The 26,493-nt window shown below is 42.4% G+C and overlaps 1 protein-coding gene across 1 annotated transcript; it reads right to left on the reverse strand.

Moving 5' to 3' along the window:
- Window positions 1–13,412: 13,412 nt before the first annotated feature.
- LOC106600973 (beta-1,4-mannosyl-glycoprotein 4-beta-N-acetylglucosaminyltransferase-like) lies at window positions 13,413–25,907 on the reverse strand. The gene is made up of 3 exons (XM_014192782.3): window positions 25,539–25,907; window positions 15,852–16,149; window positions 13,413–15,750 (listed from the first exon to the last, which is right to left on the reverse strand). The coding sequence occupies exons 1-3, from the start codon at window positions 25,562–25,564 to the stop codon at window positions 14,434–14,436; spliced, it is 1,641 nt and encodes a 546-aa protein (XP_014048257.1). The 5' UTR covers window positions 25,565–25,907; the 3' UTR covers window positions 13,413–14,433.
- Between the last annotated feature and the right edge of the window lie 586 nt (window positions 25,908–26,493).

The raw sequence follows: 26,493 nt of genomic DNA on the forward strand, positions 1-26,493 counted from the left end.
CTTTGTCTCAACCTCAAGCTTGATTGTTCCACACATCTGTCAAACAGTTACAGTCGAGCAAGGAAAGGTACATAAGAGAAAAGGTCAACACCCATTGTTCACATCTTCATAATTCAACAACCTCCATTGTCATAGGACCTATCATCTGTTCTTATGAGTGTTGAGGGATTATTGTATCCTTCTGCCAAAGGCAATAAAAATATAATGGTTGGATGGACCGGTTAGTGCGCTAGAGTGGAGTTCATGTCGGCAACCTCCCAATTCTCTATGTCACAAGAACACCCTTGAAATAACTAGTGCCTCCTTTGGACATAGAAAACACAGCAATAACAACATATTTCATGATTGTTTTGATGAAGCATTATGGAGCATTCCTATCCTTCTCTATAGTTGAGCTGACTGAGATATTAGTGGTTTAAATGCAACCCGACCACACTGGGCAGACGTTCCCTCTTTGGTCTGGTTTTCCATGTGTTGTCCCAAGGGGCGTATACTTTCCTCTTGCCTTAATACAAGTCTTCCACCACACCACAACACTCACTCTGCCAAGACACACACAATGAGCATTTCAGGGGTTTTTCTTGGTTCCATCTGCAGTGGTGGCCAGCTACACCCAGTCCTCAAACCACAGCCCATTCCACTGCTGTTGTAATGGGGGCTATAAATGTGCCTAATATGCACAAACTCACTGCTTGGCAAAGGCATGCTATGGTATCCATCTGCCACACAGACTCCTCTCAAGCAGGACTCCACCTGACTTGATCTTCCGTAGTATAGTTGGTAGAGCATGGTGTTTGCAATGCCAGGATAGTGGGTTTGATTCCCGGGACCACATATGTGAAACGTCTTGGCCATAGTACTGTAATCTAAGTGCATGTGATAGTCAAATGTATGCTGTAAATCCCATGTCTACGGTAACCACAAGTAGAGCTCATAAACGGGTGCCAGACAGCAATTGTAGTAAGGCGACATCCCAAATGGCAGTGGTGTAAAGTACTTAAGTAAAAATACTTTAATGTAGTTTTTTGGGGTAACTGTACTGTACTTTACTATTTACATATTTTTAAATAATAATAATAATTTGAGTTTATACCACCTGGAATACCCAGGCGGTCTCGCGTCCAAGTACTAACTAGGCCCGACGGTACAGCCACAAGCATATTATTTTTTCCACCATTTTCTCCCCGAATTACAAGCTTGGCTCATCGCTGCAACTCCCCAATCGAAAGGTTGAGTCATATGACCTCTTAAACATGACCCGCCTGGCCGTGCTACTTCTTATCACACTGCTCGCTTCACCCGGAAGTAAGCCGCAACAAACATGTCGGAGGACTGTGGTCAGCTTGCAGGAACCGGGGCCTACCACAAGGAGTCGCTAGAGTGCAATGAGCCAAAGAAGCCCCCCGGTCAAACCCTCCCCTACCCAGATGGCACTGGTCCAGTTGTGCACTGTCCCACAGGGTTCTCAGTCTGACCGGCTGTAACACAGCCTGGGAACGAACTGCTTCACTACTCAGGACCCTACTTTACTATTTAGATTGACAACTTTTACTTCACTACATTCCTCATGAGAATATGTACTTTCCCTGACACCCAAAAGTAGTCGTTACATTTTGAATGCTCAGGCAGGACAGCAATATGGTCTGATACACACCTATTAATATAACGCAGGGGTTCCCAAAATGTTTTGGCCCACGACCACATTTTGATATCTGAAAATTCTTGCGACCCCAACCATGTGAAAAAAATTATGTAAATTAACATCCAATGTTTCTTTTTTTATTGGGGCTATAGCAGTCAATTGTAAAACAGTATTTCAGATTGTATTTTCAACTCACCATCATAATACTTTTAATGTGGGGCTATGACAGACAATTACAAATTAGTCTGACATCATTTCTCTTATCTCACCACCACTAATGAGATGGGTGTGCTTGATGCATGTTGCATCAGAGCTTCTCAGAGTCAGGGGGCGTGGTCGACAGTGCACATTTCATCTCTCCTGTCACATCCAACCTGGATTGATATTTGGTTTTATTGCAGACAAGAGTACTGAATCAGCGTACCATGAGTTTTAATATTCGGAGGGAGACGGCACAGTATTTGCTTTGAGTCGTAAACCAAAACTCCTCCATAGTGACCCATGAATCTTCAGCATTCGGTCACATGACAGCTCAATCAGCTGTTTGAGTTCACTTACCAGCATGTCAATTGAGCCAGGATCACAGTCAAACGGATTTTGCTGATTCAGTCACTCATTTGTAGATGTTTTTCGGTATTTCACATTCATGCTTGCTTTCCGTTTGTTCAGTTTCTCAAATGTCTTTTACTTAAGTAAGGAGACACATTTTCTTTTCATCACACAGAAAGTCAACCGTCTATTTTTTACATCCATTACGAATGACAACAGTCCCACTCTCAATTCAAAAAATCTTTCCAACACTCCCCTTCGATAACCAACAGGCCTCGGTGTGAAATACAACATTGTAATGCTTTGATCCCATATCTCCACATAGTTTTGCGAACAGGCATGTCGAATGTAGTTTACAATCAAAGTTACCTGCTGCATATCTCAGAGTTCTGCGCTCAGCTCTTTTGCTGTCAGTTGCTCTCGGTGTATCCATTATAGACAAACATTGGCAGTAGAATTGCTGTATTGATGAGCTCAGTGACTTTCAACGTGGCACCGTCATAGGATACCACCTTTCCAACAAGTCAGTTCATATTTCTGCCCTGCTATAGCTTCCCCGGTGAACTGTAAGTGCTGTTATTATGAAGTGGGACCTTTAGGAGCAACACCGGGTCAACCACAATGGGGTAGGCCACACAAGCTCACAGAATGGAACCGCCTAGTGCTGAAGCACGTAAAAATCATCTGTCCTCAGCTGCAACACTCACTGCAAGTTCCAAACTGCCTCTGGAAGCAATGTCAGCACAATAACTGTTTGTCAGGAGCTTCATGAAATGGGCTTACATGGCCGTGCAGCCGCACAAAAGCCTAAGATCACCAATGGCAATGCCAAGCGCCGGTTGGAGTGCTGTAAAGCTCGTTGCCATTGGACTCTGGAGCTGTGGAAATGTGTTCTCTGGAGTGATGAATCACTCCTCACTATCTGTCAGTCCGGCAGACGAATCTGGGTTTGGCAGATGCCAGGAGAACACTAACTGCCCCAATGCATAGTGTATTCTGCAATATAAAATCCATGTGTACGTGTCATTTTTTATTTATTTACTTTTACCTTTATTTGACTAGGCAAGTCAGTTAAGAACTTATTCTTATTTACAATGACGGCCTACACTGGCCAAACCTAGGCGACACTGGTCCAATTGTGCACCGCGCTATGGGATACAGCCTGGATTCTAACCAAAGTGTCTGTAGTGACGCCTCTAGCACTGAGATGCAGTGCCTTAGACTGATGCGCCACTCGGGAGCCCCAACGTGTGTGTAGAGTGCGTGTCTTATTATGTGTATATCTGTCTGTGCCTGTGTGTGTGTCTCTTCACAGTCCCCGTTGTTCCGTAAGGTGTATTTGTTATCTGTTTTTTTTTAATCCAATGCTACTGCTTGCTTCAGTTACCTGATGTGGAATAGAGTTCCATGTAGACATGGCTCTATGTTTTAATTTTTTTTATTTCACCTTTTTTTAACCAGGTAGGCTAGTTGAGAAGTTCTCATTTACAACTGCGACCTGGCCAAGATAAAGCATAGCAGTTCGACACATACAAAAACACAGAGTTACACATGGAATAAACAAAACATACAGTCAATAATACAGTAGGAAAAAAGAAAACAAAAAGTCTATATACATTGAGTGCAAATGAGGTAAGAAAGGGAGGTAAGGCAATAAATAGCCCATGGTGGCAAAGTAAATTACAAAATAGCAATTAAACATTGGAATGGTAGATGTGCAGAAGATGAATATGCAAGTAGAGATACTGGGGTGCAAAGGCACAAGATAAATAAATAAATACAGTATGGGGATGAGGTAGTTGGATGGGCTGTTTACAATTGTGCTATGTACAGGTGCAGTGATCTGTGAGCTGCTCTGACAGCTGGTGCTTAAAGCTAGTGAGGGAGATATGAATCTCCAGCTTCAATGATTTTTGCAGTTCGTTCCAGTCATTGGCAGCAGAGAACTGGAAGGAAAGGCGACCAAAGGAGGAATTGGCTTTGGGGGTGACCAGTGAGATATACCTGCTGGAGCGCGTGCTACGAGTGGGTGCTGCTATGGTGACCAGTGAGCTAAGATAAGGTGGGGCTTTACCTAGCAGAGACTTGTAGATGACCTGGAGCCAGCGGGTTTGGTGACGAGTATGAAGTGAGGGCCAGCCAACAAGAGTTTACAGGTCACAGAGGTGGGTAGTATATGGGGCTTTGGAGACAAAACGGATGGCACTGTAATAGACTGCATCCAATTTGTTGTGTAGAGTGTTGGAGGATATTTTATAAATGACATCGCTGAAGTCGAGGATTGGTAGGATAGTCAGTTTTATGAGGGTATGTTTGGCAGCATGAGTGAAGGATGCTTTGTTGTAAAATAGGAAGCCGATTCTAGATTTCATTTTGGATTGGAGATGCTTAATGTGAGTCTGGAAGGACAGTTTACAGTCTAACCCGACACCTAGGTATTTGTAGTTGTCCACGTATTCTAATTCAGAACCGTCCAGAGTAGTGATGCTGGATGGATGGGCAGGTGCGGGCAGTGATCGGTTGAAGAGCATGCATTTAGTTTTACTTGCATTTAAGAGCAGTTGGAGGCCACGGAAGGAGTGTTGTATGCATTGAAACTCGTCTGGAGGTCAGTTAACACAGTGTCCAAAGAAGGGCCAGATGTATACAGAATGGTGTCATCTGCGTAGAGGTAGATCAGAGAATCACCAGCAGCAAGAGCGACATCATTGATGTATACAGAGAAGAGAGTCCGCCCGAGAATTGAACCCTGTGGCACCCCCATAGAGACTGCCCTCCGATTTGACACTCTGAACTCTATCAGAGAAGTAGTTGGTGAACCATGCGAGGCAATCATTTGAGAAACCAAGGCTGTTGAGTCTGCCAATAAGAATGTGGTGATTGACGGAGTCGGAAGCCTTGGCCAGGTCGATGAATACGGCTGCACAGTAATGTCTCTTATCGATGGCGGTTATGATATCATTTAGGATCTTGAGCGTGGCTGAGGTGCACCCAGTACTGTGCACCTCCCATTGTCTGTTCTTTACTTGGGGATTGTGAAGAGATCTTTGTGTGCTAGTAGTTTAAACAGACACTTCGGTGCATTTAGCATGTCAACACTTCTTACAAAATGATGAAGTCAGTCTCTCCTCCACTTTGAGCCATGAGAGAGTTACATGCATATTATTAATGCTAGCTCTCCGTGCACATTTTAAGGCCAGCCGTGCTGCACTGTTCTGAACAAATTGTAATTTTCTGAGGTCCCCCGCGACAAAACTAGAGCCTGTGGGACCTACCTTGTTGATAGTGTTGTTAAAAAGGCAGAGTAGTGCTTTATTATGGATAGACTTGTCCTGATCTTAGCTACCTTTGTATCCACATATTTTGACCATGACATTTTACAATCCAGGGTTACTTCAAGCAGTTTAGTCACCTCAACTTGCTCAATATCCACATTATGTATTGCAAGATTTTGTTGAGGTTTATGATTTAGTGAACGAATTGTCCCAAATACAATGCTTTAAGTTTTTGAAATATTTAGGATTAACTTATTCCTTGCTACCCATTCAGAAACTAACTTCAGCTCTTTGTTAAGTCTTACAGTGATTTCATTCACTGTAGTAGCTGACGTCTTTTTTGTGTTGAGTCAAGGCTATACACGTCAAGGCCAGTGGCACGTCATTAGTAAAGATTGAAAAAAGTAAGGGTCCTAAACAGCTGCCCTGGGGAAATCCTGAATCTACCTGGATTATGTTGGAGAGGATTCCATTAAAGAACACCCTTTGTGTTCTATTAGACAGGTAACTCTTTATCCACAATATAGCAGAGGATGCAAAGCCATAACACATACATTTTTCCATCAGCAGACTATGATATATAATGTCAAAAGCCGCACTGAAGTCTAACAAAACAACTCCCAAAATCTTTTTATCATGAATTTCTCTCACCCAATCATAAGTAATTTGTGTAAGTACTGTGCTTGTTGAATGTCCTTCCCTATAAGTGTGCAGAAAGTCTGTTGTCAATTTATTTACAGTAAAACAGCATTATATCTGGTTAAACACAATTTTTCTCAAAAAGTTTACTAAGGGTTCGTAACATTCTGATTGGTCAGCTATTTGAGCCAGTAAAGGGGATTTACTATTCTTAAGTAGCGGAATTACTTTTGAATTACTTTTGCTTCCTTCGAGGCCTTAGGGCACACACTTTCTAGTAGGCTTAGATTGAAGATATGGCAAATAGGAGTGGCAATATCGTCTGCTATTATCCTCAGTAATTTTCCATTCAAGTTGTCAGAACCCGGTGGCTTATCATTTTTGATAGACAACAATCATTTTTTCACTTCTTCCGTACTAACTTTACGGAATTCAAAATTACAATGCTTGTATTTCATAATTTGATCAGTTATTCTTGGATGTCAGCATTTGATGCTGGCATGTCATGCCTAAGTTTGCTAATTTTGCCAATGGTAAAAACATTAAAGTAGTTGGCAATATCAGTGGGTTTTGTGATGAATGTTTTGAATTTTGAATCTGATTCAATGAATGATGGAGCTGAGTTTGCCTTTTTGGCCGAAATTTCATTTAAGGTGCTCCAAAGCTTTTTACTATCATTCCTTATGTCATTTGTCTTTGTTTCATAGTATAGTTTCATCTTCTTTTTATTGTATTTAGTCACATGATTTCTCAATTTGCATTATGTTTGCCAATCGGTTGTGCAGCCAGTCTTATTTGCCATTCCTTTTGCCTCATTCCTCTCAGCCATAAAATGTTTAAATACCTCATCAATCCACGGGGATGTAACAGTTTGTCAATGGGTGCATGCTTACTACTAACTGTGATAAGTAATTTCATAAATGTGTCAAGTGCAGCATCTGGTTGCTCCTCATTACACAGCACAGACCAACAAATAGTCTTTACAATACATCAACAACATAGGAATCACTACAAAACGTATTGTATGACCTCTTATACACTATGTTAGGCCCAGCCTTTGGAACTTTGGTTTTCGTAGATATGGCAACTATATTGTGATCACTACATCTGATGGATTTGGTTACTGCTTTAAAGAAAATGTATGCAGCATTAGTAAAGATGTTATCAATACATGGTGATGATTTCATTCCTGTGCTGTTTGTAACTACCCTAGTAGGTTGACTACAGGCACTAGTTACAGTTTGAAGTTTTTTTTGTGGGCATCATGATGAAAGCAAGTCAATATTTAAATCAGTCAGAAAATATAAAACTCTGTTGATATCACATACATGATCAAGTATTTCACACATGTTATCGAGATACTTACTGTTAGCACTTGGTTGTCTATAGCAGCTTCTCATCAGAATGGGCTTTAGGTGAGGCAGATGAACCTGTAGCCATATTACTTCAACAGTATTTAACATGAGATCCTCTCTAAGCTTTAAAGGAATGTGGTTCTCAACATAAATGGCAACACCTCCACCTTTGGCATTTCTGCATTTTATGTAGATGTTATAACCATGTATTGCTACCACTGTATCATCAAAGCTATTATCTAAGTGAGTTTCAGAAATTGTCACAATATAAATGTCATATGTTACTAGCAAATTATTGATTTCCTGAGCCTTGTTTCCTAAACTACATATGTTAACGTGGGCTATTTTTAGCACTTTTCTGGGATGCTTGATTGTTTTCATTGCTTTACTGGGAAGCTTAGCAGAAGTAGACATGCTCATGTTATTTATGTAAGTTCAGGGTGAGCTACACACTGTGGACTTTCTACTAGGGCACACTGCCTCAGTGCTAACAGTATAACTCTGGTTCATAGGCACTTGATTACTGCATACAATAGCTGTGGGATCAGCAGAGGCATTCAGGGCAGTAAGAGGGACATAAATTAGGTTACTTACATTGTGTCTTCCAGCGCCCCTGGGATAATGTACATGTGCTGTAGCATTATGACAACTCAGCAACACAATGGTAGGGATTAACTGAGCAGGGATTGGGTCATTGATAAATCAGTGTCTTAACGCAGCCTTATAATGCTGTGAAAGGATCCAGGAACCAAAATGATTTGGTTGGATCCCATCCTCCTTAAAAAACAAGCTTTGTTTCCAGAAGGTATCAAAATTGTCAATAAATGTTACACCCACAGAGCTGCAATAGTCTCATAGCCAGTTATGGAGGGCTAAAAGTATGCTGAAACATTCAATACCACTATTTAGGGAGTGTTTGAAGGGAGTGTTTGTGCTACAGAATAAACCCCTCCTCACCATAAATCAACAATGACACACAGAATTGAAAGTTTCACCGAAGACTTATAAGACCTATATAGACATTATCAAATGTTTTGTTCAAACAGAAAATAGTGTACAGTAAATGGGATAAGGGTAACTTGTTTTTTTCATATTGTTCATTCTTTGTTAGGAATAATGGAGTATCAATTGTATAAGACCCAATATCCAAAGCACCCTGATAAAAATGTCATTTAAGAATAAACATTCGGCTTTCTTCCTCAAATAATCCACCAGAAGTATTTCTTCAAATTCAGATTTTGCTTCTAGACTGCCATCTAGAGTTCTGGCATGGTATCCTGTCTTGCTCTACAATATTTTATGGAAGAAAGACCTAACCTAAGCAGAGTCACTGGCAGCATGGTATTTCTGTCTAGACTCTAAATGTAACTTAATAATGCCTTTCCTGATAATCACTTGTTGACGTGAAACTAGTTGGTGAAACAAAAAGTGTCCTTAATTAATACCTGTGTCCTTACGTGGTCGTTAGGCAGGCACAGTGTAATTATAGTGTAGTGAAGAAAAGTGCATTGAAATGTGTTGTTTTACAGAGTCAGCCATAGCAGTACTGCACCCCCGGAGCAAATTGGTGTTAAGTGCTTTGCTCAAGTGCACATCGACAGATTCTTCACTTGTCAGCTTACTTATTCAAACCAGCAACCTGTAAAGACCGATGCTGGAGATGAGAAGCAGGTACGGGGAGTCAACATTTATTCAGGAACAGACAGGTAACAAAACAGGAACAGCGTCAGCACACGGGTAAACAACAACAAACGACAATGCTGAAGCGGGGAAAAGAGCAGGGGAACAGACAGATATAGGAGAGGTAATGACAGAGGTGATTGAGTCCAGGTGAGTCCAATAATCGATGATGCGTGTGACGGGGGGAGGGCAGGTGTGCGTAATGATGGTTGCAGGAGTGCGTAATGCTGGAGAGCCTGGCGCCCTCGAGTGCTAGGGGGAAGAGCGGGAGCAGTTGTGACACAACCTTTCAGTTACAGTCCCAACAATCTAACCTCTAGGCTACCTGCCACTATAGTAGGTAGTTAATGCTAGGTAATAAACACATTCACTTTCATTATGGCTGTTAAACGACTCGTTTTTGTCAGTCAACTGAACAGCTATTTCTGACATGATTCACATTGGGACAGTGGGACATGTTCAATAAAATATGTAGTGGAATGCTTGATAAAGGAAGAGGAAACAGACTCAGGTCTTGCACAAGATTCAAAATAAGTCAACTTAGTTCTTGATTTATTGAAACATTCTGTTAACCTCTATGGGCTAGGTGGGACGCAAGCGTCCCACCCGTGGTGCACTCCATCAACAGCAGGTGCATTTCAAGAGCGGCAAATTTGAATCCAAATAAATGTCAAAATTCAAATTTTTCAAACATACAACTATTTTACACCCTTTGAAAGATAAACATCTCCTTAATCTAACCACGTTTTACGATTTCAAAAAGGTTTTATGGCGAAAGCATCAATTTAGAGTATGTTAGGACAGTACATTTACAAGAGTTGTGTGTAATGTTTTGTCAATTCAAAGACAGGGTCACCAAAACCATAAAACCAGCTAAAATGATGCACTAACCTTTTACAATCTCCATCAGATGACACTCCTAGGACATTATGTTAGACAATGCATGCATTTTTAGTTCTATCAAGTTCATATTTATATCCAAAAACAGCGTTTTACTATGGCATTGATGTTGAGGAAATCGTTTCCCTCCAATAACCGGCAGTCAAGTCAACACCACAAATTAAATAATTAAAATTAGAAAACATTGGTAAAATATTATATTGTCATTTAAAGAATTATAGATTTACATCTCTTGAACGCAATCAACTTGCCAGATTTAAAAATAACCTTACTGGGAAATCACACTTTGCAATAATCTGAGCACTGCGCCCAGAAAAATACGCGTTGCGATACAGACTAGACGTCATGTTGGGGAGATCTAAAATCGAAAATACTATGTAAATAATCCATTACCTTTGATTCTCTTCATCAGATGTCACTTCCAGGTATCACAGGTCCATAACGAATGTAGTTTTGTTCAAAAAAGCTCATCATTTATGTCCAAAAATCTCCGTCTTGTTAGCACATGATCTAAGCCAGCCAGACTTCTCGTCATGAACGAGGGGAAAAAATATATTTACGTTCGTTCAAACATGTCAAACGTTGTATAGCATAAATCATTAGGGCCTTTTTTAACCAGAACATGAATAATATTCAAGGTGGACGAATGCATTCTCTTTTATAACGTATTGGAACGAGGGTACCCAACATGAACTCGCGCGCCAGGTGTCTAATGGGCCATCATCGTTCCATGGCTCTTGTTCGGTCAGATCTCCCTCCAGAAGACTCAAAACACTTTGTAAAGGCTGGTGACATCTAGTGGAAGCAATAGGAAGTGCCAAAATATTCCTCAGCCCCTGTGTTTTTCAATGGCATAGGTTTAAAGGTAATACAACACATCAGGTATCCACTTCCTGTCAGAAAATGTCTCAGGGTTTTGCCTGCCAAATGAGTTCTGTTATACTCACAGACACCATTCAAACAGTTTTAGAAACTTTAGAGTGTTTTCTATCCATATATAATAAGTATATGCATATTCTAGTTACTGGGTAGGATTAGTAACCAGATTAAATCGGGTACATTTTTTTTATCCAGCAGTGCAAATACTGCCCCCTAGCCCTAACACGTTAATGAAGTTAGAACACAGGAGCAATACCTCATAGTTGCACAAAAATGATTGGACACCATCCAGAAATTATAAACGACAAAAGACCATGCAGATGTCTAAATCCCCCTAAAAACACAAAGTCAACAACATCCAAGGCTTTTTTTGTTAACCACTCTAGGGAAGGTGGGACGAAATCGTCCCACCTACGTAACAGCCAGTGGAATCCTGTGGCGCGTTATTCAAATACCTTAGAAATGCTATTACTTCAATTTCTCAAACATATGACTATTTTACACCATTTTAAAGACAAGACTCTCGTTAATCTAACCACACTGTCCGATTTCAAAAAGGCTTTACAACGAAAGCAAAACATTAGATTATGTCAGCAGAGTACCCAGCCAGAAATAATCAGACACCCATTTTTCAAGCTAGCATATAATGTCACATAAACCCAAACCACAGCTAAATGCAGCACTAACCTTTGATGATCTTCATCAGATGACATGCCTAGGACATTATGTTATACAATACATGCATGTTTTGTTCAATCAAGTTCATATTTATATCAAAAACCAGCTTTTTACATTAGCATGTGACGTTCAGAACTAGCATACCCCCCGCAAACGTCCGGTGAATTTACTAAATTACTCACGATAAACGTTCACAAAAAACATAACAATTATTTTAAGAATTATAGATACAGAACTCCTCTATGCACTCGCTATGTCCGATTTTAAAATAGCTTTTCGGTGAAAGCACATTTTGCAATATTCTAAGTAGATAGCCCGGCATCACAGGGCTAGCTATTTAGACACCCACCAAGTTTAGCCCTCACCAAAGTCAGATTTACTATAAGAAAAATGTTATTACCTTTGCTGTTCTTCGTCAGAATGCACTCCCAGGACTTCTACTTCAATAACAAATGTTGGTTTGGTTAAAAAAAATCCATAGTTATGTTCAAATATCCTCTGTTTTGTTCGTGCGTTAAAGACACTATCCGAAGTGTAAAGAAGGGTGACGCGCCCGACGCGTTTCGTGACAAAAAAATTCTAAATATTCCATTACCGTACTTCGAAGCATGTCAACCGCTGTTTAAAATCAATTTTTATGCCATTTTTCTCGTAAAAAAAGCGATAATATTCCGACCGGGAATCTGTGTTTTAGTACAAAGAGAGAGAAAATAAAAACATGGGGTCGCCTCGTGCACGCGCCTCAGTCTCATTGTTCTCTGATAGACCACTTACCAAAGGCGCTAATGTTTTTCAGCCAGGGGCTGCCTCGACATCATTCAGCTTTTTCCCGTAGTTCTGAGAGCCTATGGGAGCCGTAGGAAGTGTCACGTTACAGCAAAGATCCTACGTTTTCAATAAAAAGAGTCAAGAAGCCCAAGGAATGGTCAGAGAGGGCACTTCCTGTACAGAATCTTCTCAGGTTTTTGCCTGCCATATGAGTTCTGTTATACTCACAGACACCATTCAAACAGTTTTAGAAACTTCAGGGTGTTTTCTATCCAAAGCCAATAATTATATGCATATTCTAGTTTCTGGGCAGTAGTAATAACCAGATTAAATCGGGTACGTTTTTTATCCGGCCGTGTAAATACTGCCCCCTAGCCCTAACAGGTTTTAATGTGAACATGCTGCCTCATTGAACAACAGTGTAGTACCTGTAGTTGGGATGCCATTCTTTAAGATTCCTGAGATTCTGTTCTGTAAATGTAGAGACCGTGGCTGAGAATGTGTGCAAACTGCAGGTCAGAGCATCAATCAACAAGCATCAGATTCCAAACAGAAACATCAACAATAACCAATCAATTATTATTATCCACTTATTCCCAAAGTCATTCTCCCAAGACAAGGAAGAGCTAAAGCGAATTCTGAACAAAAGTGTCCACATTGACATGACTCTATTTCATAAAATAGAGTCAATCTATCAAAGATTTAACAACAGTAAACAGCAGTCTTAAACTTCCTAATATTGTATATTTATCTGGGGATAAATAGACAGTAATTGACTTGTACTGAAATAGGTTCCAGTACTCGTTTTGGGTGCTGGCACTGTTTATATTTAGGTGCAAGAGCTCCAAAATACTTTTGAGCTAATATTCTATCAAAGGAATAGGAGCTCAAGCAGTAGAACATTTGAGGTGCCAGTACTCAGCTCAGCTGAGCTCCTGTCCAAGCCAAGCATGGTAAATAGAGGCATGATTAAAAAATAAATACATTTAATAAATGACCAAAAATTTAACTAAAAATACCAGACGAGATGTGAATCACTAGACCATAGCAGAAGAAGAAGGATTTTGTTTCTCAAGAAATGTCTCTCTCAATGAACAATGCATACAGATTACAAAAATGTCTAAAACCATTGTGACAATTGTTTGGCAGGATCACATGGTTCTAATTACATATGCTTTTTGGCCTCAAATTCATTCATCTGTACACCATAAATGATCTGTTTACAAGAAGGCTATGAGATAGTTAAGTTTGTAAGTCGCTCTGGATAAGAGCGTCTGTTAAATGACGTAAATGTAAATGTAAATAGTTATGTAGTCAAAGCAAGTGACGGCTAAGATAAACCCATAGTGCATTAGTGAGGGATACCTGGATTTGTATTTAACAATATAAAACCAACTTTCCCTTTCCCGCTATATTTCCCTATGTTGTTCAAACAACCATATCAGCACAGTAACACAGTTTCACCACCACCACAGAAAAGTGCACTGATCGTTTTTCAGGTCTCTTTCTTCACAAAGGTCTCTGGAAACGCAAAACTGGTGGCACTAGAAGCACATTGTTGATCTGACTGAGGGAAAACTACAGTATCACTGGCCATTGGCCATCATCAGATATATCTTCTATACATATATACCTGTCTGCCATCACGTCTACAGTTAGGAACTGTACAAAAGTCAACAGTCGTCATGTCCCAACTGGAATCCAGTCTTTGAATGATCTGGAGCAGAAGAGGCCTTTGTCATTGAGGATTGTTAAACTTCTAATATTGTGATGGAAAAGGGACAGAGTTGATTAGAATGAGTCTAATAAAAACTGTGCAAAACCCCCACAAGCTCAACAGCAGTTAAATTACCCTCAGATGTCCTTCATCACCTCTCCTCTCACCTGCTAGATACTTCGTCTTTAGACAGGAAGTGGACAGCCTGAACCTTCAATCAGAGGGGAAGGTGTAGGTTTCATAGATCCAAATTCAGAGAGATGTTGTGTTCAGGAAACATCCCTTGAAATGAATTATCCTTCCATTGAAATCAACAATGAGAAAATAATCCTCACCGGTTTTCTACAAGATTCAGGCGTATGGGTTATCAAGTACGTAGCGATACAGCTGAAAGTACTTTAATAGATATTTGGGTGCGTACATAGGCTCTTTAGGGTCTGTGGGTGGGTACTCCCCCACTGAGCCATCGAACCATCCCCCAGTCCGGATCAAGCCCTTGATGTAATTCAGGTCTCGTTTTTCCATGTAGTCGCCCCAGCGGGGGAAGTCTCCATTCTGGGCAGAGATGAGCTTTTGGGAGATTCCCTCTGGTCTGAAGCACCAGGAACAGTGCCAGCCTGCGTAGTGGACGGGGCTCCCAATGGACCACTGCACCAGGATGTGTCCACTCTTCCTCTGGTAGTTCCGGAAACCCGGCATGGAGAAGTATTCCCTGCGCCTCAGTAATATCCCATCTCCATTGTAGACAGTGAAGAGCATGGCGACGGTGCAGACGGAGAGGACGTCCAGCGTCCCGGGCTGCCTCCAGAAGAAACCATAAAGGGACTTTCTCATGTGGATGGACACAGGTTCCGTCCAGCCGTCGTAGAGTTTGAGGAAGAGGATGCCCTCGCGGGCAGGGATCTCGTCTGCATCGTTGATGAGGAAGACATCATCTGGCCTGGCCCCTTGCACCCTGGACATCCCGTCACGGCTTAGAAATGTTCGCAGGTAGTCGTCAGCAATCCACCCGTTCTGCTGGCCACCTTTAGGGAAGTGATCGAGGAATACATAGAGGATCTTGTGGTGCACATAGTTGTAGGTTCCGTTAAGCAGATGGTGCAGAAATTGCAATGGCTTGGAATTTCCGTAGGCTGTGAAGTTTGACTCACACACCAAGAAGAGGTCCACAGCGTCAGCCAACTCGTGAAAGCGGGCGTGGAGGAGGTCAAACTCGTGGTTGATATTAATGGCATTGATGACCCTTCGAGGAACCTTTCTCAGTGTCAGACGCGCCTTAGTGGGCAGGTTGGAGTGTTGCACCATGGTGGGGATGCCACAGTGAGGACCGTGCCAGCCTGGGCGACACATACACTTCACCAGCCTTTTCCCCCAGGCTGTTTTCTCCTGTGCTGACTTGGGTTCCTCTTGGTGTGCATGCAGGATCTTACGCTGGCCCTCTCCGGGTTCCTGGACCTTTTGTCCTAAATGGTCTTTGAGAGAAGTAATTTCCGTCCCCTCTCTGAAGCAGTATTCTCCAGACTTGGTGCGCACAAAGAACGGGGTGGGGTCATCGCTAAGATGGAAGCTCCGTTTGTGAAGTTCCCCCCATGGTCCTTTGGGGTTTGGGAGAGTGACCGTCATTCTGTTTACATTCCCTGAGTCAGGGTTCTCCTTGCGCCACGGGTCCTGAGTGGGAGAACAATAGGAGTCAAATGAAACATATCAATGACAATGTCATATAGACCCAAAACAATATATAGGGAAAGTCATGTCATCTGCCCCCTCACCTCACTGCCACGCCCAATCTTTCTCCCCACCTCTGCATTTCCCTGGTCCTCCCGGTATGCCTCTGGTTCCCACAGGCCAGTGTCGGAGGGTACAGGCCCAGGTAGAGGCCTCTCTGGGTGAGCATTGTTTGAAGGGTTCCCCTTCCCTCTCCAGAGGAAGCTCAGGGCATTGACGGAGGAGGCATACAGCTCACTCAGTATAGGCATGTGGTGGAGGGCCTTGTAGTTGTGAAGCTGGGAGAAGACACACAGAGCCAATGCGCAGAAGAAAATAAACTTGTGCTTTTGCATCTTCATCCTGAAAAACAAACACACATATACAACTTTAGCTAAACTGAAGTTTACAAACTCCTTCCTTAACCTGTTATGGCTAGGGGGCAGTATTTTCACGTCTGGATAAAAAACGTACCCGATTTAATCTGGTTACTACTCCTGCCCAGTAACTAGAATATGCATATAATTATTGGCTTTGGATAGAAAACACTCCAAAGTTTCTAAAACTGTTTGAATGGTGTCTGTGAGTATAACAGAACTCAAATGGCAGGTCAAAACCTGAGAGATTCCTTTACAGGAAGTGGCCTGTCTGACCATTTCTTGAACTTCTTTGCCATCTCTATCTTTTACAAACACTGTCATTCTGACGGTAGTCGATCGGTTCTCCAAGGCCGCCCATTTCATCCCTCTCCCCAAACTACCTTCTGCCAAGGAGATGGCCCAGCTTATGGTGCAGCATGTCTTCCGGATCCATAGACTCCCAGTAGACATGGTCTCTGGTTCTCATCGCCGTTCTGGAAGGCATTCTGCACCCTTATTGGGTCATCTGTCATCCAGACTCCATCCCCAAACTAACGGCCAGTCGGAGCGACCCAACCAAGACCTGGAGACCACCTTAAGGTGCCTGGTCTCAACTAACCCCACTACCTGGAGCCGTCAACTGGTCTGAGTGGAGTATGCCCGGAACGCCCTTCCCAGTTCTGCCATGGAACTATCCCCTTTTTAGTGCTCCATGGGGTATCAGCCTCCACCTTTCCCGGAACAAGAGCAGGAGGTCAGCGTACCCTCGGCCCAGATGTTTGTCCGCCGCTGTCGACATACCAGGGCGACTATTCTCAAGACCAACTCCAGGTATCGTCGACAAGCAGACCGTCGCCGGACCCCAGCTCCCCGCTACTGCATTGGGCAGAGGGTATGGCTTTCCACTTGGGATCTGCCCCTTTGGGGAGAGTCTCGCAAGCTGTCTCCCCGGTTCACTGGTCCTTTTCCCATCTCCAGAGTCCTGAATTCCACTGCTGTCCACCGTGTGTTACCCCGTACCCTCCGTATTCACCCTACCTTCCATGTGTCTAGGATTAAGCCCATTTTCTTTGTCTTCTCAGGCCCATCCCTCCACCTTCCCCCGGGATATCGGTGGCCAGCCAGCATATACTGAGACTCCTCCTAAAGGTTCGACCACTGGGCAGGGGTTTCCAGTACCTGGTTGACTGGGAGGGTTATGGCCCGGAGGAGAGGTGCTGGGTCCTGGCTAAAGACATCTTGGACCCGGCCCTCATGCGTCCAGGTAGGACACCAGGTGGTGTCTCTGGGGGGGTACTGTCACACCCTGATCTGTTTCACCTGTTCCTGTGATTGTCTCCACCCCCTCCAGGAGTCGCTTATTTTACCCAGTGTATTTATCCCTGTTTCCTGTCTCTCTGTGCCAGTTCGTCTTGTATGTTTACTCAAGTCAACCAGCTTGTTTTTCCCGTACTCCTTTTTGCTATTCTCCTTTTTCTAGTTCTCCTGGTTTTGACCCTTGCCTGTTTCTGGACTCTGTACCCGCCTGCCTGACCTTTCTGCCTGCCTTGACCACGAGCCTGTCTGCCACTCTGTACCTCGTGGACTCTGACCTGGTTTTGATCTTTTTCCTGTCCACGACCATTCTCTTGTCTACCCCTTTAGATTATTAAACATTGTAAGACTCCAACCATCTGCCACCTGTGTCTGCATCTGGGTCTCGCTTTGTGCCTTGATAAGCCTATTTTGTGTGGGTTTTGAAATACTTTCTCAATGTTGTCCTGTGGTCATATTTTGGTATTTATATGTAAATATTCATAAGTATAATATATTATACTTGGTACATTTTAACTGAGTAATTTAGTAAAATGTAATACAACTTAAATACTCCGATTTTTTGTTGTTGAGTGTTCATCTTTTTCTTTTAAGTGAGTCTTTACACAATGGAAGACAAAATGAGGGTTATTCCTATTGACATGAATGTGGTGTCATATTGAAGAAGTGGTTGAGCTCTTTAAAACTAAGTTAACTTGTAATTATTTTTGAGCTGTGTTTGTTTGAAATCAAATTCTCACACAATTATCTTAAATTCCCAGTAGCATTCTATTGGGGTCTAAAGGGTTTTAAAACACTGTGGAGCCGGTGTGAAATATGGGTCTGAAAACATACCTCAATGGAAGGATGGTGTATGCCACTGTACTCAATGTTACCGTTTTCCCAGAACTTTTCATGCTAGCTTGCAGTAGCCACTGCAGCCATTTTGGAATGGAACAAAGGAGCTGATTGGCTGACACTGCCATTCCAAAATGGCTAGGGTGGCTACTGCTAGCTAGCATGAGGACAAAAAGGGCAGCTTTTTGGGATGAGTAAGATAAATCGAGCTAACTAACAGATTTACACCAACGTCAATGATCAACTGATAGCCCACCCTCTTTTCCCGATATCAATCATGTCTTTAGGAGGGACTGTAACTAGCTTGCTTACAAGGTGTGGTGTGGCCCATTTTCCATTTTGAGCACCTGCCCACTGAAAGTTAGGCTTACAAACTTTGAAGACATTTTGGTATTGTATGCCTGCTCATATCTCCCGATTGATGCAGCGGTCTAAGGCACTGCATCTCAGTAATAGAGGCATCACTACAGACACCCTGGCTATTTGACCAAGAAGGAGAATGATGGAGTGCTGCATCAGATGACCTGGCCTCCACAATCACCCAACCCCAACCTAACTGAGATGGTTTGGGATGAGTTGGAACGCAGAGTGAAGGAAAAGCAGCCAACAAGTGCTCAATGTGGGAACTCCGTCAAGACTGTTGGAAAATCATTCCAGGTGAAGCTGGTTGAGAGATTGCCAAGAGTGTGCAAAGCTGTCATCAAGGCAAAGGGTGGCTATACTTTGAAGAATCTCAAATATAAAATATTTTAACACTTTTCTGTTTACTACATGATTTCATGTCTATTTCATAGTTACTCTACAATGTAGAATATAGTAAAAATAAAGAGAAACCCTTGAATGAGTAGGTGTGTCCAAACTTTTGACTTTTACTGTATACTCACAAAGAACCAAAGGAAGGCAATTAGCATGAATTGTCTTGTATAAGGAAAATGTATTATATTTGAACAAATGACCTAATTTGGTGATATACAGAAATGTAACTCTTTAGAATGGAATCAAATGTAAGGCATATAACTTAAAATAACCCAAACAGCATGGTGTAAAAACACAAACAAAACCAATCAGTATGGTATCATACATGAGAACAAGAATTCATAAACTCATAGTGAATTCAGTAATTAAACATCAGAAGAAAAAAAATCAATAGAAGTAAAACCGGTTACAACCTTTAAAAACCTACCTAGATTTGAATTTAGTTCAACTGCCATCAAGCTACTGAAAAATGTTGTAGTTCAGGTAGTTCACTACTCCCCAACACTGGGACACTTCCTGCATCGTTAATACATTTTGAAGTTCATAACTGTGCACTCTCCTCAAACAATAGCAAGGTATTCTTTCACTGTAATAGCTACTGTAAATTGGACAGTGCAGTTAGATTAACAAGAATTTAAGCTTTCTGCCCATATCAGATATGTCTATGTCCTGGGAAATGTTCTCGATACTTAAAACCTCGTGCTAATCACATTAGTGCACGTTAGCTCAACCGTCCTGTGGGTGGGGGGGGACACCGATCCCGTAGAGGTAAAATAATAATTTTTAAGCCTTGAGGCAATTGAGACAGGGATTGTGTGTGTGTGCCATTTCGAGGGTGAATGGGCAAGACAAAATATTTAAGTGCCTTTTGAATGGGGTGTGGTGGTAGGTGCCAGGCTCACCCCGTTGAATGTGTCAAGAACAGCAATGCTGCTGGGTTTTTGACACTCAAAAGTTTATTGTGTGTATCAAGAATGGTCCACTCAGTGTATACTGTACACAGCATGTAGACGGTCATGGACATCAGTGCAATGTATCACTCTCACAAACCCTGCGTGGGGGAGCATGCATATACTGTCACATACATTTGTTGACCCATTGTAACGGCTGTCTATGGAAGAAGTGGACCAAAATGCGGCGGAGTTAGGGTTCGTCATGTTTAATTGAACGAACACTATGTAATTTACAAAAACAACAAAAACTGACAGCCAACACAGTCCTGTCAGGTGCAACCACAGTGACAAGAACAATTACCCACACCACACAAAGGATACGTAGGCAACTTATGTGTGACTCCCAATCAACCACAACCCTCTACAGCTGTGCCTGATTTGAAGTCACACGGCCAAAAATCAATGAAACAATAAAACACTCACTCCCTTCTGCCACGTCCTGACCCAACTACACCCTCTACTGGTCAGGACGTGACAACCATTCCACCATTATTGGCCTGGTTCCGTTTCTGCCTTCCATGGAAACGTCTGTTGTTGACAGTTGCTGTTAGACAAATACCTAAGAACATGTCAGAGCAAATTGACTTATTCCCATTGCTCATCACTGCAACCTCTAATCTTTTGTGTGTGTGTGTGGGTGTGGAGATGTTATCAATTAAATAACAGACACAATACGAGCACTGTGGGACTGCGGAGATAGCCTATCCCTACACTTTATAAGGAAGCAGGGTGGCAGATAGCCTAGCGGTTAGAGCATTGGGCCAGTAACCGAAAGGCCAATAGTTCAAATTCCCAAGCCAACAAAGTAAACAATATGTGTCATTCAGCAAGGCACTTAACCCAAATTGCTTCAGGGTTGCTGTTGATAATGGCTGATCATGGCCATGAACCCACTCTCCTAGGGTGTCTTTGGGATATCCAACAACAACAAAAACATTTCCAATTAATACACACTTGTACATGTGTGAAATAGGATGAATAAATTTAGACTCCCACTTAATCCACTGTGCACACTTTGCAACTTCCTACCTAAATCCTGCTATGCCTTCCATCAAACAAGCAAAGCTTCAATACAGGACAAAGATCGAGTTGTACTACACCGGCTCTCACGCTCGTCGGATGTGTCAGGGCCTGCAAACCATTACAGACTACAAAGGGAAGCACAGCCGAGAGCTACCCAGTGACACGAGCCTACCGGACAAGCTAAACTACTTCTATGCTCGCTTCGAGGCAAATAGCACTGAAACAGGCATGAGAGCACCAGTGGTACCGTAAGACCTTTAGACAGGTCAATATTCACAAGGTCGCAGGGCCAGACAGATTACCAGGATGTGTACTGCGAGCATGCGCTGACCAACTAGCAAGTGTCTTCACGGACATTTTCAACCTCTCTCTGTCCAAGTCTGTAATACCAACATGTTTTAAGCAGACCACCATAGTGCCTGTGCCTAATAACACTAAGGGCCTGCCTAAATGACTACCGACCCGTAGCACTCACGTCTGTAGCCATGAAATCCTTTGAAAGGCTGGTCATGGTTCACATCAACACCATCATCCCAGAAACCCTAGACCCACTCCAATTTGCATACTGCCCCAACAGATCCACAGATGATGCAGTCTCTATTGCACTCCACACTGCCCTTTCCCACCTGGACAAAAGGAACACCTATGTGAGAATGCTATTCATTGACTACGGCTTAGCGTTCAACACCATAGTGCCCTCAAAGCTCATCAATAAGCTAAGGACCCTGGGACTAAACACCTCCCTCTGCAACTGGATCCTGGACTTCCTGACGGCCCGCCCCCAGTTGGTAAGGGTAGGTAACAACACATCCACCACGCTGATCCTCAACACAGGGGCCCCTCAGTGGTGCGTGCTCAGCCCCCTCCTGTACTCCCTGTTCACTCATGACTGCACGGCCAGGCACGACTCCAACACCATCATTATATTTGCCGATGATCACCGGTAGGCCTGATCACCGACAACATCCAGACAGCCTATAGGGAGGAGGTCAGAGACCTGGCCGTGTGATGCCAGGACAACTACCTCTCCCTCAATGTGATCAAGACAAAGGAGATGATTATGGACTACAGGAAAAAAGAGGACCGAGCACGCCCCCATTCTCATTGATGGGGCTGCAGTGGAGCAGTTTGAGAGCTTCAAGTTCCTTGGTGTCCACATCACCAACAAACTAACATGGTCCAAGCACACCATGACAGTCATGATGACAGTCATGAAGCACGCACGACAAAACCTATTCCCCCTCAGGAGACTGAAAAGATTTGGCAAGGCCCCCCCCCCCCTCTCCTCTCCACACCACTGCCACTCTCTGTTGTTATCTATGCATAGTCACTTTTATTAACTCTACCTACATGTACATACTACCTCAACTAACCGGTGCCCTCACACATTGACTCTGTACCGGCACCCCCCTGTATATATTGTTATTTTTTACTGCTGCTCTTTAATTACTTGTTGCTTTTATCTCTCATTCTTATCCGTATTTTTTTAAACTGCATTGTCGGTTAGGGGCTCGTAAGTATGCATTTCACTGTAAGGTTGTAACTTTTGTATTCGGCGCATGTGACTAATAACATTGGAATTGATTTGATTTACTACCTGCGAACACACATCTTATCTAAAACCTGAAAGCATGACCTGACAGTTTACATTGTAGTAGTGTTAAGTTTAACAGTACCTATAACTATTCTGGAATTTTATTTGACCATACATAGAGAAAAATCCCTATTGCATGTGAATGCTAGTTCAACTCAATTGCAACTGAATGTTTTGTAAACAAATGGAGAAAATGTGTAGGCAAAACTGGTCCATGCAATTACAGAATGGAAGAACAGCGTGATAAGTTGACCTGAAGAAACCTTTAGCCCTGCTGCATGGGAGCCCTTACTAGAGAAGGGCAGGCAGAACTGCGTACACACACACTTGATTCTCCGGTGAGCTGCTTCGTTAAAACGGTTGGGGACAGGCTACTTCTGTAGTCTCACAGTGCTCGTATTGTGTCTAAGAAAAACTATCATTGATGACATCCACAGCCACACACACACACAAATGCAGAGGCTGCAGTGTGTTGAGCAATGGAAATAAGTCAGTTTGCTCTGACATGTTTTTAGGTTTTTAGGAACACAAGGTTCGGTGGAAATCAGAAATGCCAACCAGGTCAATTATGGTGGAACGTTACCAGTGGGACGTACTACTACAGTACAATGGGAAAAAGGGAACAGACTTAATATAGGCCCTGGTCAAAAGTAGTGCACTATAAAGGGAATAAGGTGCCATTTGGGATGCATCCTTAAAGGAAGGTCACAGCTACATAGTTCACATAAAAACAGATCATATAGGAGATATGAACCCCACCTCCTGGTCCACAATATACTGTGAGACTGACTGACCCGCAATATCAGTTCACGGACCATCTTCATTTCCTGACCAATCACTCTTTGCTCTCGTCAATACACCTGCCGTAAGAAACTTGATCCAAAAATATCCCCATGACAAATCCAAATCAGAAATCATGGTCTCACAGTATAATGGGAATTTTCAGGTGAACCAAAAGGAGAGCAGTTGTTGATAATATCCTCTATATTACAACAATTCAGCGAGAACACCTCCAGAGCAGAAGCAAACGAAAATTTGTAACGAGGCAGCCCTTATACATTAATCACACAGCATATTCAATGTTCCGTAAACATCAGCCCGAGAGGCTTGTAGGAAGTCACAACATCAGCTGCTACATAATCACACAGTGTCATAGATAAATTATCAGTGGGTCCTCGAATCCAGTCTGGCGTCAAGCCTTAACCATAACATTCAACACTGTCACACTTTGATACTGACAGTTAAACAGGTAAGAAAATCAGTACTCAGTTACAACAGATAATCATGAACTAACAAGTGACAATTACTTAATTAAATATGGTACTTAAACATATATGGTTAGCCCGTTTCCCTTCCCCCAAGGGCATATGTGTCTCTCTGTCTTCCCGCAAATACAATCATGTTTTTTTATATATCAATTCATAAACACAGTAAATAAAATACAAGAAAAATACGAATCAAATAATGTCCCATTGCACGCAGCCTTTGAGTAATGCGACAGATGAAATGTGGAAATGTGACAATGCCTATCAGGGGTTGACATTAAGGGTTGCCCTAATACCCAGAGCAAGGGAACGGAAGTTGAACTCAGCAGTCAGGCAAGTTGAGTTTTCTCTGTGGGTGACACTTTTGACTGAAAAAAACTGCAGAAAATAACAGAAGCCTAAAACTGAATAAAATAATTTATGGTATTTTTGCATGTAAATAGATAATTTATCATTTCGAGGAAAGTGAATAAAATACTCCTGACTTTCCTGATTGGCAAGTGCATTTCTATCCTTGCCTATGAACATGAAATATAGATGTTATAACAGAGGAATTGACTGAAAAGTTGCCTTACTATATTCCAATATCAACTTCCCCACAACACTTCCCCATGATACTGTAATAGCTGTCATCATTGACTCTATAGAATGAGTGCCAGTCTGTTTGTGCCACCATGCCAACTCATTGTCACACATTGTCACACATTGTCATGACAAATGTGTAAGTAAGTGAACTATGTAGCTTGTGGAAGGCTACCCGAAACGTTTGACCCAAGTTAAACAATTTAAAGGCAATGCTACCAAATACTAATTGAGTGTATGTAAACTTGGGAATGTGATGAAAGAAATAAAAGCTGAAATAAATCATTATTCTGACATTTCACATTCTTAAAATAAATTGGTTGTCACGTCCTGACCAGTAATAGGGGTTATTGGTTATTGTAGTTTGGTCAGGACGTGGCAGGGGGTATTTGTTTTATGTGGTTCGGGGTTTAATGGGATATGTATTTATGTAAGAGGGGTGTTTGATTTATGTGTTCCGGGGTTTTTGGGTAATGTTCTTGTTTTGTATTTCTATGGTTTTCTATGTTGTATATTTCTTTGTGTTGGCCTGGTATGGCTCTCAATCAGGAACAGCTGTACATTGTTGTTGCTGATTGAGAGTCATACTTAGGTAGCCCTATTTCACCTGTCCCTTTGTGGGAAGTTGTTGTTGTACTGCTGTGTGTTAGCATGCAACACTTTTCGGTCAATCGTTTTCTTGTTTTGTTTGTTACGTGTTCAAATAAAGTTAAGATGCGCACGCAACCCGCTGCGCCTTGGTCTATTACGTACGACGGCCGTTACAGTGGTGATCTTAACTGACCTAAAACAGGGAATATTTACTTGGATTAAATGTCAGGAATTGTGAAAAACTGAGTTTAAATGTATTTGGCTAAGGTGTATGTAAACGCCCGACTTCAACTGTAAGTACATGAAAGTGAAAATTAATAGCAACAAATCTAGAGCGGTATCTTATTAATAATTAACTCCAAACAGAACAAAATCCATTGAAATGTTCCCAAACACTGTAAAAAGAGAGAGGGAGAAAAAAACTGAGATTGAGAGAGAGAGAGGGAGAAAAAACCCCAGTAAAGGTGATAAAACATACCTCCCTTGTAGGAAAAGTCTAGCCATGCTGGTTTGTTGGCAAGTGGAGCCCAACTGTTATTTCAGATTTTTTTTACATTGTACGGTAGGTCTCCAAAACTTCCTTAGTTACTCTACTTCGCTACTCTGCTATTTGAACTAGTCGGTAGAGCTTCCATACAGCGGCAGGTGGTAGGTGGCATCAATAATGACTGATGCCATTCAGGCTATCAAACTGGATTTACAACAGCGCAGAGAGAGAAAGAAAGAAAGGGTAAAATAGAAAAGCAGGGTGGAGCCCTTGGTGGAACAGCTACACATCTTTCCTGTACTCTGCCTTTGGGGTCTTCATGTCCGTCGCAAGTAAGTGCACGAACATGCACTGTACTCACACAAACAAGCGCACACACACCCACCCACCCACCCACACTCACACAGAAACACAGAGGCACGCGTGCGCACACACAGATGCATGCACGCAAGCATAGAAACACAAGCATGCACAAAAAAAACACACACACATACACACACGCACGCACACAGGTGTCCATTCCAAAACAAGTAAGGAACAGCTTTAAATATCACGCCACATTCACTCTTACCAATCTGGAGCACAATGAATGAAGACTGTCTGTTCACTGTGCTGCATAAGATTTGTGAGAATGGGGAAATATGACAACAAGAAAGCAATGGACTGACAAAGTATCCAGGCTTCATTCCACCATACATGCATGTGGTAATGTTGTGCAACACTAAATAAGGAACTAACTTATTAATAACCTACTCTACACTTCCTCTCCACCCTCCTCTCCTCTTATCTTCTACTAGATGTTCTCGGGAGTGCTTGGCAGAGTTACCAGGCAGAACCAGAGGACCATGTAAGCATAGGCCCATCAGACTGAAGGGACAGCTGTAATCTTCTCAATGCCCACTGAGCAAATATGCTAGCTGGGGATGAACTAGGTTGGAACCCCCCC

The sequence above is a fragment of the Salmo salar genome, chromosome 03, assembly GCF_965601325.2.
Source record: "Salmo salar chromosome 03, fSalSal1, whole genome shotgun sequence".
Taxonomy (NCBI): domain Eukaryota; kingdom Metazoa; phylum Chordata; class Actinopteri; order Salmoniformes; family Salmonidae; genus Salmo; species Salmo salar.

Bases quoted from the DNA above. Each gene is read 5' to 3' on its own strand.
- LOC106600973 (XM_014192782.3), bottom strand. From the start codon at position 25,564: ATGGCTAGACTTTTCCTACAAGGGAG. The intron at 16,150-25,538 runs GTATGTTTTATC...TTTGTTTTTCAG, and splicing joins AGACTTTTCCTACAAGGGAG to GATGAAGATGCAAAAGCACA. The intron at 15,751-15,851 runs GTGAGGGGGCAG...TCTCCCACTCAG, and splicing joins AGATTGGGCGTGGCAGTGAG to GACCCGTGGCGCAAGGAGAA.